The sequence below is a fragment of the Carcharhinus amblyrhynchos genome, chromosome 4 (genome assembly GCF_965287045.1).
Source record: "Carcharhinus amblyrhynchos chromosome 4, sCarAmb.v2.hapA, whole genome shotgun sequence".
Lineage (NCBI taxonomy): Eukaryota > Metazoa > Chordata > Chondrichthyes > Carcharhiniformes > Carcharhinidae > Carcharhinus > Carcharhinus amblyrhynchos.
Window position 1 is genome coordinate 18155139 of NC_137327.1, and position 18811 is coordinate 18173949.

Genomic DNA, 18811 nt, shown 5'->3' on the forward strand with positions numbered 1-18811 from the left:
ATTTATTTCACGCAGATGAGGTGCAACCACTGTCAAACACCACACAGTTAAATTAACCTGTCAATGATGCATCATCATTAGACTAAAGATTCTTGTGGATAAGTGCAATTCCTTCCAACTGATAAAAGAGAATACTGCAGATGCTAGTATCTGAAACAAAAATAAAAAAAGATGGAAAATCTCGTCCGAGATCTGATGAAAGGTCATCCAGACTCAAAACATTGGCTCTATTCTCTCTCCATAGATGCTGTCAGACCTGCTGAGATTTTGCAGCATTTTCTGTTTTCCTTCTAACTGACGATTACCATTGTCTTTAGTCTCTGAATGCATTGGGTCATCCAACACTTCGAGAACCCTGCTGTCCCAGTTTGAATGTTTCATCACGTAATGATATTTTGACTCACACCTGAAGTCCTGTTCCCCAGGCATTTCTGGGTTATTTCATCTCCTGTTGCTGCACTAATCCTGTCATCCGCTCTGGCATCCAGATCTATTAAAAGCCCTTGCATCTTTATTCCTTCTGTCAATAACTTTTCCTTTGTAGTGGTGCCTCTGTCCAATATCCGGATGATCTCCAAATGCCACAGTCATGGATTCCAGAATCCCCCATTTGTGCCATCAAGGATGTTGGAACGGACAGTTTCACAAGTTTTTTTTTAAAAGGCAGCAAGCATCTGTTCCAAAAGGGAATTTCTTTCTGAGATCTGAACCACAATTAAGTCCAGCAGCCTGTCCATATGCAACTTCATAACACAATCCAGTAATTTAAACATGAGCTCTGAACAAGGAATCTCCAAATAGGATTTCTGCAATGTACATTCCATTAAAGTTCATGATATAACTCTCAATTAAATCAATGTCCGTCTTTCGAACTCTATTCAATTCTGACCATTTCTAGATAATATTTCCAGTAAACGTCATCCATGAATCCATAATAGAGGAGCCAAACTTTCCTAAATATCCAATTGATAGAAAATATTTTGTTTCAGATATCAATTTGTTAGGAAGTGTCAATACAAGGTCATGTACTGTTTCGCTCTTCGGTAAGGATGAAATCTGTGTCCACACTACTACTTCATTCTCCCACTGATCATAAGTTTCAGTCTCTGAGTACATCAAGATGTAATTATAGCCTAACAATTTCCATTTGTTTCCAGGTATAATTTACAAAAGCTAATTGGATTGGAATCTTTTATCTTAAAAAATGTTCTTAGTTCCCAAACTTCACCTTTAGGCAACAATACTCTGCTACCTTGTTAAGCTTCTTTTAGGCAGTTGGTTGTGCTGTCCAATCATATCAAACAGTAGACATTTTGTTTTTGGTACTGCGAACATAGGCTGGTTGAGTACAGTCTGCACTCTGCCTATTACAAACAATCCAAAAAACATTTGCGTGATTTAAACAGCTAATCATTGGGATGTGTGGCCTACGTTAGATGAAATTCCATGATTGGGCAGCAGTTACCAAACATCCCTGAGTGTGTGAATAGCTACACTAACTAAATTTAAGATAATAAATTGTGCTCATAATATGATTCACATATACTTGCTAGGAACAACACATATTTATACATAGGGTTCTGCTCTCTGCAAACAAAAATAGTATGTTTATAATATGCACCTTTTTGGAATTACCTGGTAGCTGGGGGAACTTATAACTTCCCATTGCTTCCTCCATTGCAACACCTTAGGCCAACCTGTTGACTTGCCAAAAAATCTACGCCCTTTCTCCTGTAGCTTAAATAAGATCATTTGAGATTTGATATTCTTGCATTTGTCCTGATGAGTGCAAGATGAAAAACTTCAGCAACATGTGTGTCTTTTCAGCAATATTCAAGTTCTGTACTACTAAGCAACTATAGGCTACATAATTGTAATAGTTCATCTTCTGACACGTAAATACAAACTGAAGAATCATTGCATTTGAAAAGAAATTACTTCCCTGTACTCCCCACCAGGAAGATGTATATGTTTCTTGGCACAAAGTGTGTCAAGATGTCGTTAAGGTATGGCGAGTACTAAATTGCATTCTTTGTCACTGTGTCTCATATCAATTACAGCAATCCAAGAAACTGGGATGCAAGTGAAAATTCACTGGAGTCAGCACGTAAATTACATATTCATGAATTTGTTCCCAAATATAAAACCTTAATAGTTTTGTAATGGATGATCCGAGACAAACTGATGGGAAGGAAGCGCTACTTTAAAAATATAGTCTAATTTTTTTTCCATCCCTTCTGAGCCAATGAAAGATAAATCTTTGAAGGAACCTTGAATTTGTGACAAAATGTTTGGCAATTGATTTTTCATTTGGCTGAACGAGCTTTATCATTTTGATGACAATAAAATCACATATGCATTACATGATGGATTTTAACATAATTTGATTAACTATGTTATGCATTTGTAAACTAAGATTTTTTTTAAATCAAGCACATCTTCACATGCATGCCACCTCTTTAATACTGCGATAGTATGAATTAAGGTGAAACAGAAAACCAATTCAAGTATCTGTTGCAATATCCTGCCACAGCTTCTAGTATCAACCCATCTTGATCGATTTATTTTTCAGGACTAAAAGCATAATCTGGAGAAATCTTTAACTCCCCGGAGTCCAACGCAGTTCACTTAGGGTCAAGTATTCACTGACCTTCGCAATGATTGGCTCGAATGGTGCAGCAGATAATGGATATCAGAGAAGGCACTGCTGTTTGGATCCAATGTGCAAATGAAAGAACGAAAAGGTGGAATGGTCACTCAACACTGTTGCCCTTGGGGTCAAATACAGTGTTACATCTCATCTAACAAATGATTCACTCGATCCAGATCACATGATGTGGAGAAGATAAAATCATTCTACTCAATTCACTAGAAAGCAATGAAGGAGACTGCAAATTATCAGTTAACAGAAGAACATGCTTTATATATAGAGTGCTAAAAATGAAGAAGGCTGAAATAAAATTGGTTGAACACACTAGTCAAAAGAGAAGCAAAGGTCTGTGTGTAAGATCAGCAACAGGATAAATGATAATCGGTTCTGAAAAAAGTATCATGAATCATGAAAGATAAAGGGCAAGATTTTCCAGCCGAGCTCGATAAGCAGAAAATCCCACCCTAGGTTAACGGACCTTTGCATGGTCTGCCCTCAGCCCGCTATGATTCTCCTGGGGACAGGATAGGAAAATTCCAGTGTAAGGAATTAAACTAAAAGGCAGAAGTTAAAATAAGGTAATTTGTATGAGTCCACCCATAAAAGACAGAAAGGAAGAAGGGGTGGACAAAAATCTCTTCATAGATTTCATAGGGAAACCACAAAATGGAAAGAGGTAAAATTGAGAAAAATTAAAAGAAATAGCAATTATAACTAGCGTTTATATTGAGCCTCTAATGTAACAAAAAATTTCCAAGAATTATCAAACAAAATTTGACACCAAAAATTTATGAGGACAGGCAATCTGAAGCCTGGTCAAAGAGATAGATTTTAAGTGGTATCTTAAAGTAGCAGAGAGGGAGGTAGGGTTGCGGAGAGTTTTAGGCTGTGGGAATTTCAGAATTTAGGGCCTGTTGAAGGAACAGTTGGCAAAAGCAGAGAGATGTAAATCAGCAAAAGATTTAAATTGGAGGAATGTAAAGATTTTGGAGAGACAGAAATATAGAGAGCTGAGGTTGTGAAGGGATTTAAAAACAAAGATGAGAATCTAAGATTGAAAGATCGTGGAAGCTTGGAGTCAATGTAAGTCAGCGGGCACAGAGGTAATAGGGCGATTAGGACATGGTGCAAGTAAGGGCTTCATCAGCAAGATTTGAAATGAGCTCGCATTTACAACTTTCTATTCAATGAAACAAATAACAATGTGGGCTGTCCTCCAGGAGAGTATTAGAATATTCATGTCCGAGGTTACAAAGGCATACCTGAGTGCTTCAGCAATAGATGAGCTGAAGCAGGTGTTGAGAGACAGGTGATGTTACAGAGGAGGGAGTAAGTGATGTTCGTTGATGGAAAAGATTATAATGTTTGAAAATCAGCTCAATGAAATGATAGGAGATTAAGATTGTGAACAGTTTGATTCAGCCTCAGACAATGGCCAGGCAAAAGGATGAAATTGGCAGCCAGGAAACGGAGTTTGTGGCTTTGACCTTCTTAGTATTTAATTGGAAGAAATTTCTGTTCATCCAATACTGGATGCTAGGCAAGCAGCATGACAACTTAGAGGCAGTGTGTGGGTTGAAAGATGTGATAGTGAGGCAGTGCTGCATGCCATCAGTGAGAAACCTGCCATTGCAGCCTCGATTTTAATTCTGTGCAAGCGAACGTGTTTTGAGTAGCTTAAAATCTCACCCAGTGATTGGATTTTCCCACACTCACACAGCGTGTTTTATGACAGCGGAGGCAGCTTGCCATTGGCCGGAGGCAGGATCCTCATAATATGAATCGTATTATGAGCACAATTTATTATCTTAAATTGGTTGTTAATGTAGCTATTCACACACTCAGGAATGTTCGGTAACTGCTGCCCAATCATGGAATTTCAGCACTGTCACTGAGGTTTCCCATTGTACGCACACACACTTGCTAGGGAATCTGTGGTAGGGTTTTGTGGGACTAGAAGATCCCATAGATAGGAATGACCAGAAAATCCCTCCTTGTGTTTCAGAATAAGACTAGTGAGTGGTAGTACGTAAATGAGCAATCAGAAGGTTGTTTCTCATGGAATGTGTTATGCAACCTAATGACGAAACCAGCAGGTGCAACCCTAATATTAATATAACTCTAATATTAATATAACTCTAAAGAACTTTGGGACAGCCTGAGGTTAAGAAAATTGCTGTATAAATGCAAGTTTTCTTATATTTTAAGTACAATATTCCAATAATCCTCTTCATCTTGATGAAAGAAAGTATCTGAAAGTCATATATGTTTTCAAATAATTAAACAAATAGCAGAATAACTTGTCCTTCTGTATTATAGATGGAATTTATGGATCAGGAAAGTATTGATTAGGAGAATTATTTTATTTGTTTGTTCAACACACTATTTGCTAGCGCACTAGCAACTGCATTAGTTACTTAATCAAAAAGTTACTAAATTTGTCTTCTCAATTTAATTGTTCCTTAATCAATAATGCTAATGTGTGCAACATAAGTGACTCTATAAGCCTCTGAAGGGCAACTGTTTGATAGGACATAGTAAGCAGCTTTTTAGAGGCAACTGTCCTTGTAGAGTTTACAAGGTTGTCTGCATGAGTTTCCTCTGGTTGCCCCAGTTTCCTCCCACACTCCAAAAATGTGCAGATTAGGTGGATTGGCCATGCTAACTTGTCCCTTAGTGTCCCAAAATGTGCAGGTTAAGTGGACTAGCCATGGTAAATGCGTGGGGATGGGGCAGGTGGGTGGGTGGGGCTGGATAAGTTGCTCATTTGGAGAATTGGTGCTGACTCAATGGGTCAAAGGCATTGTCAGGATTCTATGGTTCTAACTAAGAATTGTGCCATTAATTAAGTGGAGCATGCTGAGCAGCACTGCTAATTGTTACACCCAAAGGAAAAACATTGTTGTAATAATAATATTGCAGTTGGTAAATCCATAAATGACATAAGGACCTTTAATCCAAGGATATCAACTGGATCTCTAATCCTTCTGCCTTAGTTCCACATCAGAGAATTGGCTGAAGATTTATCCTCCACCTCTAAGGATTATTAAGTGCCTAAGGTTTCTGTTTGCCTCCAAACCAAATTATATTACCTATTAGGGTTGTCAACTATGATTAAGTATATTCCTGGAGGTTTCATCACATGACTTGCTCCCACACTTCAGCCATTAGTCGACCAACACATTTATCCCAGTGATGCACTGCTTTCCTTCACCAATTGGAAAGCAACAAGACTCATTACCCAATTGGACAATGTTTGATTGTCAGCCAAACAGCCTTTTTATTTCCATTTTCAACATTTTTATATCTGATAAAGAGAAATGTTCAAAGAAAATGACAAGGGAAAAAAAACATTTTTTAACGCCTCAATGCTCTTTTCTGGGGTTGCACACAGCAGTGTCCTGGAGATTGATGTACAATTCCTGGAGACTCAAGGCCACTCCTGGAGGGCTGGTAACCCTATTGCCTATTCTAAAATATGTTGACAGTTGTACAAAATAACTTAGCTATCCAGGCCACAACACACTAAGGAAGGAGGTGCCATGCATCTTGTAAATTAACGCTCCTTCAGGACTTGTTGAGTACTTCAAATGCAGCTGTATTGTTTTCTAAGCTAAAATAAAATAAAGTATGCAAGGTTGAACAATATTGGTGCATTTAACAGGAAAAGCAATATAGATATTACGTAAAAGGGCTTGTAGTCATAAAATTTAATAAAAAACAATATTAATGTAAACCTGCCAATGTCTCTGTTCCTGGCCTCAGCCCAACAATCATTCCATTCTCAATCTCAGCCTGAGGAGTACTTCCATTCTTGGACTTAGTTTTAGGAACAGTTCCATTCTCATGCTCAAACTCGGGTATTCTCTGTTGTTTATTGCAATCCACCTATCTTTGCTATTCCATTTTGTCTGGTGTAAGAAAACTGACTGAATCTATTCTGCTTTTGCTCATTTTGCCAGATTGCTCTGCTCTCTTGCATTCATGCCAAACGATTTTGTTCCATTACTTAATGAACTGCTCCACTCCCCAATTCGTTACCCAGACTAATTGTGAGCTATGTTATGAAGATACCCCCATTATGTAACAGATATGGGTGATATATGCAAATTGACTCATCATCTACTAATATTGCATTCCATATAATTCTGCTAACTCTTGACAATCTATAGATATTACAGCTGATATTTATTAAATGAATGTGCATTTATTACAATAAGCTTAGTTTGCTGTGTGTTGTTTGAGGGAGAACATGTAACAAGCAAATAGGAATTATTACAGCAATAAATCATTCAGTGGATTCAGATTACTTAATCATAATCATAAATTTGAAGCTGTCACCTATAAACACCAGAGTGGAGAGGTAAACTGCAGGTGGGACAAAGAAAGGGAGAAGGTGGCAGGAACAGGCAGGGAAGGAGAAGAAAAGAGAGAATGAGAGAAGAATAAAGCAGGAGCAAGCAAAACGAACTGAGGACAAAGGCAAGGGAAAAAGAATGGGAGATATAGAAGGTAGAAAAGAACACAGAAGGGAAGGAGTTCTGAGCGAGAACTAAAGGAAGTGAAATGACGTGGATGGACAGAAGGTGAAGAGGAATCAAAGAAAGAGAAATGGAAGAAGACATTGTGGTAGAAATATGTGGAAAGAATTTTTATGGCTTATCATTTCAGTATCAGTATTTATAGGATTTGAGATTTGATTTGAATTGCTAGTTGTAAGGAAAAGTGAAAGCTTATAAATATAACTGAAATAAATTATTTTAGATTATATTTATCAAGCTTTACACAAATGATCCATAGACATAGTAGTTTTCAGAAAATGAATATAGACTATAATTTTTTTTCTAGAGTTTCATGCAATTATTAGCCCTGTATAACCAGAAGTCTAGGATCTAGTATATACATATTATCACAACAGTGTCCTGACCATTGCTTGGTCATATTACAACTTTATTTGTTCATGGAATGTGAGTGTTTCTGGCATGGCCAGTATTTATTCTTCTTCAGGTCTGACCCATGGCACCACAATCTCCATTATCACAGGCAGAGCAAAGAGGCAGGTCATGAATCCACTCCAGCCAGAACAGGGACTGAACCTTATGCTGTTGGCACCAATTTGATCTTAAAGTATAGAATCATAGATCCCTACAGTACAGGCCATCGAGTCTGCTCCAACTACAATCCCACTCAGGCCCTAATCCCCCCATATTTACCCAGCTAATCCCCTGACACTTAATTTAACATGGCGAATCAACCTAACCTGCACATCTGTGGACTGTGGGGGGAAACCCAAGCACTTGGAGGAAACCTACGCAGACACAGGGAGAATGTGCAAACTCCACACAGAAAGTGACCTGAGGCTGGAATTGAACCTGGGTCCCTGATGCTGTGAGGCAGCTGTGCTAACCACTGTGCCACAGTACCAGCCATTACATCCATTATCTCCACCAGATGTCCGGCCAGCACCTCAAGGAGGCAAAGTTCAGTACTTACCATCCATTCCTTCTCAAACTGTTGCAGTCCATATGGTGCTGGTACATCTTCCATAGAACTATTAGGAAGACAGTTCCAGTATTTTGACCCAGCAACAGTGAAATAAGTGTAGATGGCTTGGGGTTTCCAGCGGTTATGAATGCATGCTCTTCTTATTATATTGTACTATCCAAATATAAAGATGACTGTAATAATTAAGATTAAAGTGAACAATTTTAACATTTCATTGTGTTATTCATTCAATTGATTCTGACCTTTCATGCATCTCCTTCACTGCATTAATGGAGGCCATGTCTAAGATTATTCAGATCATAACTTCTGGAATTCCTTCTCTAAACAGATCCATCTTTCTATCCGCCTCTTCTCTTTTAAGAACTTCAAAATCCCACCACTTTGATTCAGATTTTGTTCACCACTTCCTCCTTTAGCTTAGCTCCCATTTTTGAGTGATTACACTCCCACAAATCAGGTTAGGTCATTATCCTGCACCAAATGGACAAGTTCTTGTTGATGTGGTTGTTACCCTGATTTTGCAATGGTATTGATGATGAATCTTTCCGTATTCACCATCATTATGCCACTGAAACTGATAACAGCTTCTGGAGTATGCACATGTGCAGAATAATGTGGAGATCCAGAAATTGCTGTCAGTGATTGTACATTTCTCCAGAGAATGCACAGTTGAGACACACTCTGGTCCATAACCAATGAAAATTAATTGAATTGACAAAGAACTTCCATGCTTACACTGTTAATTTGGCTGTTAAAAACCCTTCAGAAAGTTACTCCTTGCTGAATGACTGGGTTTTTAATATCACGCTAACATTAATTACAGCAAAATACACTCACAATCTGGCAAAGCTTTTTTTTATTTGTAGTATGTCAATTTTTTCAACAGTTATCTGTGTGGCTGGATGTTTACTTGCATGCTGACATAATTGCAACTGAACACCAAGAGGCCTCCTTAAACTGTCCTCAAGAAAGGGGAAAATCACACCACAAAAATCATTAGCTCTTTGGAGAAATAGTTACATCCCTTACAAGAATGTTGTTAGACTGATCTCATACTCTTCCCGTTAATCAGTTGGTAATTTTAAAATGGTGTTCATACATATTTACAATACAAAAGGAGGCCATTTAGCCCATCATGTCTGCACTGACTCTTTGTTGGAGCATCTTACCCAGGCCCACCCTATCCCAGTAATGCCACACATTTATCCTGTTAATACATTGAACATACACCTCTTGGGATACTAAGGAGCAATTTAGCATGGTCAATTCACTTAACCAACCCACCCTATCCCTGTACCCCATGCCAACAGCAGCATCTGTACATCATGTCTACCCCATGCATTTAACATGGCTAATCCACCAATCTGCCTAACGATACATCCCCGGACACCAGGAGACAATTTAGCATGGCCAATCCACCTAACCTGCACATCTTTGGACTGTGGGAGGCACCCAGAGGAAGTCCATGCAGACATGGGGAGAATGTGCAAATTTCACACAGACAGTATTGGTAATAACTTTGTAATGGACTACATGGTACAATGAGTACAAAATATGGTCCAATATGGTACAAAAATCCATTGCAAGCTAAAACCTTTCTCCCAATCAGGTCCACTGCTCCAGAGTAACTGTCACTTACTGTGCATGAGCCACCCTCCCTCATAGCCAAGCATTAACTTCCAAAAGCAATATCCCTGGAGAAATGTAGTTAAATATTTCCATACCCTTCTTAACAAATATCAATCCACCTCCCTTTTAAATCTGTCAACTTTACCCAAATACGTCCCCTGCAAGGTTAGCCCACTGTACGAATGTTTGGTTATGGAATTTTTGCAGCCTCTGGCGGTTTATTTCTAGTTCTTTTCTGGTCATGTTAAATAGCTATATTATTTCCAATTCAAGCTATCACTGGCATTAACGAAGATCTGCATTGGAACTGTTCTACTGCATGCAAAAGGGAGGTGATGGCCTAATTGTATATCACTAGACTATTAATCCAGAAACTCAGCTAATATTCTGGGAATCTGGGTTTGAATCATGCGATGGCAGCTGGTGAAATCTGAATTCAATTAAAAAACCTGGAATAAAGAATCTACTGATGACCATGAAACCATTACCGATTATTGGAAAAATCCATCTGGTTCACTTACAGAAGGAAATCTGTTTTCTTTACCCGGTCTGGCCTACATGTGACTCCAGAGCGACAGCAATGTGGTTGACTCTCAACTGCCGTCTGAAATAACCTAGGAAGCCACTCAGTTTCAAGGGCAACTGGGGATGGGCAATAAATGCTGGCCAGCCAGCGACGCTCATGCTCCACAAATGAATAAACCAAAAGATGCAGGATCTGGTAGGAAAAAAAAATGTTATAAATAGAATCAAGGTGGCAAACCCCTTTTTAAAGTTTATTTATTAGTGTCACTATTAGGCTTCCATTAACACTGCAATGAAGTTACTGTGAAAAACCTCTAGTCGCCACACTCCAGTACAACGAGGAAGAATTCAGCATGGTCAATGCGCCTAACCAGCTCATCTTTCGGACTGTGGGAGGAACCTGGAGCAATCCCTAGCAGACACGGGGAGAATGTATGAACTCCAGAAAGACAGTGACCTAAGCCATGAGTTGAACCTGGGTCCTTGACACTGTGAGGCAAAAGCACTAACCACTGTAGCACCATTCCCTCCTGGGGTTATTATTGTGCCCATCATAAAACAATGTTTTAAAATAACCTATCATGCTTAGAATCTGTGAAGGGAAGGTGGTGGGTGGGGAAACAACCAGAAGCCAGAATGGTATCCTTTGTTTGCAAGTTGTTTGTGATACAGCAGCTGGAGAGTGCGCTGCCTCTGTGGAGATGCTGGACAGCTCCCCATCCTGTTTCTGGCGATCGATTTGCCGGCCTGTGGTGGTTCGCGAGTGCGGCGAATCGATTGGTCTTGACTGTTGCTAACGTGTTGTTGGGGGAGCGCCGCTCGCTGGGTTGAGTTTGTTTCACTCCGTAAAGTGTTTTTTTGTGTGGTTTCTTTCCTGAGCCCCCCCCCCACCCCACCAAGAAAATAACAATGGCCAGGGAAAGCGCCATGAAATTGTCGAAAAACCTGCTGAAGATGAAGGTAGGATTTTAATTTCAAAGCGTGCAGCGGGCCGGGGGCAGGCTTCAGTTCCCAAAGCTGGAGTGTAGGCCCAGAGCGTGGACAGAGAGTCTGATTGTCTGGGAGGGGAGTGAGTGTGTGTGTGGCAGACTGTGGATCTGTGTTTGAATGTGTGTTGGGGGGAGGTTGGTCTTCTGTGTGCATCTTACCCGGACTCAGATTCTGCTTTATCCCCGTAACCCCATGCATTTATCCCCTCCCCCTCCCCCCTCCCCACCCCCTCCCCCTCTCCTCCCCCCCACCCCCTCCCCTCTCCCCCCCTCCCCCCACCCCCCCCTCCCCCACCCCCTCCCCCTCCCCTCCCCCTCTCCTCCCCCCACCCCTCCCCCTCTCCTCCCCCACCCCCTCCCCCTCTCCTCCCCCCACCCCCTCCCCCTCTCCTCCCCCCCTCCCCTCCTCCCCTCCCCCCCCCCCCCCTCCCTCCCCTCCCCTCCCCTCCCCTCCCCTCCCCCTCCTCCCCTCCCCTCCTCCCCTCCCCTCCCCTCCCCCTCCCCTCCTCCCCCTCCCCTCCCCCCCCTCCCCCTCTCCTCTCCTCCTCTCCTCTCCCCCCTCCCCTCCCCCTCCCCCCCTCCTCCCCTCCCCTCCCCCCCTCCTCCCCTCCCCTCCCCTCCCCTCCCCCCCCTCCCCTCCCTCCCCTCCTCCCCTCCCCCCCTCCCCTCCCCTCCCCTCCCCTCCCCCCCCCCTCCCCTCCTCCCCCCCTCCCCTCCTCCCCCCCTCCTCTCCTCCCCCCCTCCTCTCCTCCCCTCCTCCTCCCCTCCCCTCCCTCCCCTCCCCCCCCTCCCCCCCCTCCCCTCCCCCCCCTCCCCCCCCTCCCCTCCCCCCCCTCCCCCCCCTCCCCTCCCCCCCCTCCCCTCCTCTCCTCCTCTCCTCTCCTCCCCTCCCCCCCCTCCCCCCCTCCCCTCCCCTCCCCCCCCTCCCCCCCTCCCCTCCCCTCTCCCCCTCCCCTCCCCTCCCCTCCCCTCCCCTCTCCCCCTCCCCTCCCCTCTCCCCCTCCCCTCCCCTCCTCCCCCCCTCCTCTCCTCCCCCCCCTCCTCTCCTCCCCTCCTCCCCCCCCTCCCCTCCTCCCCTCCCCTCCCTCCCCTCCTCCCCTCCCCCCCCTCCCCTCCCCCCCCTCCCCTCCCCCCCCTCCCCTCCCCCCCCTCCCCTCCCTCCCCTCCCCTCCCTCCCCTCCCCTCCCTCCCCTCCCCTCCCTCCTCTCCTCTCCTCCCCTCCCCTCCCCTCTCCCCCCCTCCCCCCCTCCCCTCCCCTCCCCTCCCCTCTCCCCCTCCCCTCCCCTCTCCCCCTCCCCTCTCCCCCTCCCCTCCCCTCCCCTCTCCCCCTCCCCTCCCCTCCCCTCTCCCCCTCCCCTCCCCTCCCCTCTCCCCCTCCCCTCCCCTCCCCTCTCCTCTCCTCTCCCCTCTCCTCTCCTCTCCTCCCCTCCCCCCAACCTGCAAATCATGGGCACAGTTATTAGCACGGCTGCCTCACAGCACCAGGGATCTTGGTTTGATTCCTGGCTTGGGTCACTGTCTGTGCAGAGTTGGCACGTTCTCCCTGTGTCAGCGAGGGTTTCCTCCCACAGTCTGAAAGAGGTGCGGGTTGGATGGATTGGCCAGGCTAAATTGCTCCTTGCAGTTCAGGGGCTTCCAGCTAGGGTAAATGCATGGGGTTACAGGGGGGTAGGGCCTGGGTGGGATTGTGATCAGTACAGACTCGATGAGCCGAATGGCCTCCTTCTGCACTGTAGGGATTCGATGGATTGTGTGGCACCACGGGGCAACTTACCATGGCTAATCTACCTAACCTGCATATCTTTGAAGTGTGGGAGGAAACCGGAGCACCCGGAGGAAATCAACGCAGACACGGGGAGAACGTGCAGACTCACACATCACCCCAGACCTGAATCAAACCTGGGTCCCTGACACTGATTTGATTTCTTATTGTCACATGAATTAGTATACAGTGAAAAGTATTGTTTCTTGTGCGCTATACAGACAAAGCATACCATATGTAGAGAAGAAAAGGAGAGGGTGTAGAATGTGTTACAGTCATAGCTAGGGTGTAGAGAAAGATTAACTTAATATAAAATAGGTTCATTCAAAAGCCTGATGGCAGCAGGGAAGAAGCAGCAGTTCCATGGTCATCTCAGATGGTGCCCTGTATATCAGGAAATTAGCTTCATCTTCACAGGTATTCAAACCAGCACCGCCAACTGCCACGTAGGTTGACACACTGAGTTCAGAATCTGCAACCCCTGCAGTGGTGGAGATGAAAGCCCTTCTACCATTGCAGCAAGCCCTGCAGCCACCGTGCTCATCCTAGGTATGCCATCTGACAATAACCTAGGTACATCCTAAGCACAGCCAATTGGTGTAATTACACACTTGGGCAGCTGAACAGACCAAACTGCAAGTTCAAGGACTATGTACTTACTGACTTCGATGTGTATATGTGCCATTTTTAAAAAAGTCAGGGGAGGGGATGGATGATGGTTGAAGGGAGATATGTTTGGGCTTTGCAGCAGGTTTTGGGCTGCAAGCTAAGGCTCTGCACAATTTAAATATTCAGTGTTCCGTTACAGCATTCAACATTGTTATTTGCAGGTGAGTATGGATTGTCCCAACTAAAATGAGGAAGATGTAGAATGAATATTCATGGAAATCTTACCATAACCTGTACATAGAAAGTGACATGCCAGTAGCAAGGGAGTTCTCACCTGTGTGGTGAAAGCCGTGGCTTGTTAGAACTGCTGAAGATCTTATAGTTTGAGTTGTCGTCCTTTGTCATCATTTTCACACAACATAACAACCTTACAGTGTAGGTGCACTCACAATGTTGTTACGAAAAGAATTCTAGAATTTTGACCCAGGAACAGCAAAGGAACAGTGTGGATGTGTGGATTGGAGGGGCACAAGGTGGTATTCCCATGTATCTTTGACTTTCCAGGTGGTAAGGATCATAGAATCATAGAACCCTACAGTGCAGAAAGAGGCTCTTTGGCCCATCGAGTCTGCATCAACCACAATCCCACCCAGGTCTTACCCCCATATCCCTACATATCTACCTGCTAATCCCTCTAACCTAAGGATCCTAGTACACTAAGGGACAATTTAGCATGGCCAACCAACCTAGCCTGCACATCTTTGGACTGTGGGAGGAAACCCACACAGACACGAGGAGAATGTGCAAACTCCACACAGACAGTGACCCGAGCCAGGAATCAAACCCAGGTCCCTGGAGCTGTGAAGCAGCAGTGCTAACCACTGTGCTACCATTAGGTTTGGAAGGTGCTCTCAAAACAGCTTTTTTGAGTTGCTGTAGTGCGTTTTGTAGATAGTACTTACTACTGCCATTGTGTATTGGTGGTGGAGGGAGTGAATGTTTGTGTTGGGGTACCGATCAAGTGGTGGTGAATGTTTAAGGTGGTGGATAGAGTACCCATCATGTGACTGCTTTGTCCTGGATGATGTGGATCTTCTTGAGAGTTGTTGGTACTGCACTCTCCAGGTAGGTGGAGAGTAGTTCATCACACTCCTGACTTGTGGCTTGTAGATGGTGGACAAGCTGTAGGGAGTCGGGAGGTGAGTCATTTGCCGCGGTATTCTGAGTATCTGACCTGCTCTTGTAGCTACTGTGTTTATGTGACAAGCCCAGTTGAGTTTCTGGTCTATGCTAACCCCAAGAATGTTGATAGTGGGGGATTCAGTGTAACACCACTGAATGTCAAAGAGTGTTGGTTAGATTGTTTCTTATTGGTGATGGTCATTGCCTGGCATTTGTGTGGTGCAAATGTTACTTACTTAGTGTCAGCTGAAGCCGGGATATTGTCCAGATCTTGTATTTGAGCATAGACTGCTTTAGTATCTGAGTAGTTGCAAATAGTGCTGAACATTTTGCAATCATCAACAAACATCCCCACCTCTGACCTTATGATGGAGGGAAGGTCATTGATGAAGCAGCTGAAGATTGTTAGACCCAGGACAGTACCCTGAAGGGCACCTGCAGAGATGCCCTGGAGCTGAGAAGACTGACTCCCCACAACCACCTTCCTGTTTGCTAGGTGTGACTCCAACCAGTGGAGAGTTTGCCCTCTGATACTGATTGATTCCAGTTTTACTAAGGTTCCTTGATTGAGGGCTACTTGATGGTGATAATAGAAAATTGTTAACAAGCAAAAGCAATGTGAGATGGTTATAGGAAAGCAAATCAGGTTTTATGATGCATTGTTCAGATTCAGTTGATTGTATCGCTCAGATTCATTCTTAACCAGAATGAATGTGGTTCCAATCTGAGTGCTCAACCAAAGAGCTCCATTCTTTGGTTATGCAAATATTTCTGTATCCTAACCAGGGCTTTAATATCTTTACTGTAACAGCAATCAATATTCATACACACTCAACTTCACTTCCTAGCTCTTATATTCAGTCTCCCTATGTAGGATCATAGGATCCCTGTGGTGCAGAAGGAGGCCATTCAGCCCATCGAGCCTGCGCCAACAACAATCCCATCCTATCCCTGTAACCCCACACATTTGCCCAGCTAATTCCCCACCCCACCCCTCCAGTGAAACAAGGGTCAATTTAGCATGGCCAATCAACCTATCCCACATGTCTTTGGACTGTGGGAGGAAACCGGAATACCCAGAGAAAACCCATACAGACACAGGGAAAACGTGCAAACTCCAAACAAACAATGACCCAAGCTGGGAATCGAACCCAGGCTTCTGGCGCTGTGAGGCAGCAGTGCTAACAATGATGTCACCCTTATTTATGTAAAAAAAAATCCTGTTGTTTTATTGGCCTGATCAATCTGCAGTTGCACCATGTTGTATGTGTATGTATTCCCATTACTTTCTGCTTCTGGACCCTTAAGTGTACTTCCTTTCACTCACTATTGTGCAAGTTCACAATTCTCTGCACTTAATCATTATGTAAGTTTTATCCCACTTCACTATCTGGCATGCAAGCACAGAATGCTAAATATGACATCTGTACTTCTAATATTGTGGCTGACCTGTTTCTAATAGTAAGCATTATATCTATTTGAAACTATCCCATGTAAGTAGCTCTAATTGTGCAGTAAAGCTTATTTAATCTATTTAAAGTATTTTTGAATAAAGACTACATAATCTCAGTTCCAGTATTCCCTTGCTGTACAAGTTAATAACTTTCTTTGTCATACTGTATGCAGTTGAATAATTATTTGTGAAAAATATTTTCTTCCTTGTAATGTGCAGTAAATTGCGAATGTTTTGAAGCATATGTAGTATCCAAAAAGTATAGAATGAAATTAAAATTCAATCTGACCTAAGGTTTGTGCATCTAATGCTTTTGAACTGCTCATTAGAATATATATTATTGCATTTATGAGTGGGAGCAAAAGTATGTCAGCGATTATAGGGATGAATTCCAGAAATTTCTCAAGTTACTGCAATGTTTGCGCGTAACTTAATGCTTATCATAGAATCCCTACAGTGCAGAAGGAGGCCATTTGGCCCATCAAGTCTGCACTGACTACAGTCAAACCCAGGCCCAATCCCATAACCTCTCATATTTATGCTGCTAATCCCCTTCGACACTAGTGTTAATTTACCATGGCCAATTAACCTAATGCGCATATCTTTGGACTGTGGGAGGAAACCCACGCAGACACTGGGAAAATGCGCAAACTCCACACACAGTGATCCACGGCCAGAATTGAATTCAAGTCCCTGGTGTTGTGAGGCAACAGTGCTAATCCACTGTGCCGTCCTAACAATTATGGTAGCTTATGGGCTACTACAATTTTGTTCTGTGTCAATATGAGCTGCTTATCATAGAGGTTGTGTGTGTGAATTGGATAAATGGATGAGAAAGCAGTTCAAAATGTTTGCGATATGATTTTTTTGATGGTGGAGGCGAAAAGGATAAACCATTAATTTTGCTTAAACCTGAAATGTTTCTGGTTGCACTTATTTTTATGCCAGTGAAGTCAAAAGTCCATAATGTGTTAATGCATCTTTTGTAGAGGATGTGATAGTATTAACTTAATTAGAGATCATGCAGTATGTTAATTGGGCTGGATGTATTTATATTCTCACATACTTCAACATAGATGTGTTCAGTTTAAATGTCTAATGTGACTGTCTGACTTTGGATTATTGTTCATTAAACAATCAGTTTCCCTAAACTCCTCTGCAAAGTGCCACTGAGTCATTTTACAGCATATATATGCAGAAGTTGATATTACAATTTAGAGTATGTGCACAAGAAGTAAAAGAGAAACAGATATAACTCATTGTGCACATACTCAGCAGCTATTATTTGAGCTTGAGATAACCCTTTGCTGTGCAATATGAAAGAAAATGGCTCTATGCAATCAATTATTCAAATTTGGTTTTCATTGCCTGAAACTCTGAGAAATAGATTTGGTAGTAGCCTTCGAAAAGAAATTGGATGAATAATTAGAGTCAGAGAGATATTCAGCATGAAAACAGGCCCTTTGGCCCAACTCGTCCATGCCAACCAGGTTTCCTGAACTGAACTAGTCCCATTTGCCAGCATTTAACACACAAACCCTTCCTATCCATGTACCTCCCATAATGTCTTTTAAATGTGTAATTGTACCCGCCTCCACCACCACTCTGGCAGCTCATTCCATGTATGCAGCACCCACTGTGTGAAAAAGTTGCTGCTCAGGTCATAAGAACATAAGAACATAAGAAATAGGAGCAGAAGTAGGCCATCTGGCCCTTCGAGCCTGCCCCGCCATTCAACAAGATCATGGCCGATCTGTCGTGGCTCAGTTCCACTTTCCCGCCCTCTCCCCATAACCCTTAATCCCTTCTCTTATCAAAAACCCATCAACCCGCTTCTTAAAAATATTTAGCGAGGCAGCCTCCACCACTTCAACGGGCAGAGAATTCCAGAGATTCACCACCCTTTGAGTGAAGAAGTTCCTCCTCAACTCCGTTCTGAACCGCCCCCCCTTTATCTTGAGGCTGTGCCCCCTAGTCCTACTGTCTTTTTTGAGCGGGAAGAGTCTTTCCACCTCTATCCTATCCATCCCATTCATCATCTTATACGTCTCAATGAGATCTCCCCTCATTCTTCTAAACTCTAACGAGTACAAGCCTAGTTTATTCAGCCTCTCCTCATAGCTCAACCCCCTCAACTCCGGTATCAGCCTAGTAAACCTCCTCTGCACTCCCTCCAAGGCCAAAATATCCTTGCGCAGGTGCGGCGCCCAAAACTGCACACAGTACTCCAGCTGCGGCCTCACCAATGCCCTATACAGCTGCAGCAAGACCTCCCTACTTTTATATTCAATCCCCCTCGCTATGAAGGCCAGCATCCCATTCGCCTTCCTGACCACCTGCTGCACCTGCAGGCTGGGTTTTTGCGACTCATGCACAAGGACCCCGAGGTCCCTCTGCACCGTCGCCTGCTGCAGTTTTTCGCCACGTAAGTAATAGTCCTTCCTACCATTCTTCCTACCAAAGTGGACCACCTCACACTTGCCAACATTAAATTCCATTTGCCATTT

General features: G+C 43.5%; 1 protein-coding gene across 1 annotated transcript in view; it reads left to right on the forward strand.

Moving 5' to 3' along the window:
- The first annotated feature begins 11085 nt into the window (after positions 1 to 11085).
- The window catches only part of mphosph6 (M-phase phosphoprotein 6), a 38056-nt gene continuing 30330 nt past the window's right edge, over positions 11086 to 18811 (forward strand). Inside the window, exon 1 of the mRNA XM_080186752.1 lies at positions 11086 to 11269. Coding sequence (XP_080042878.1) covers positions 11219 to 11269 — 51 coding nt within the window. The 5' untranslated portion in view covers positions 11086 to 11218. The remainder of the gene's footprint in view (positions 11270 to 18811) is intronic.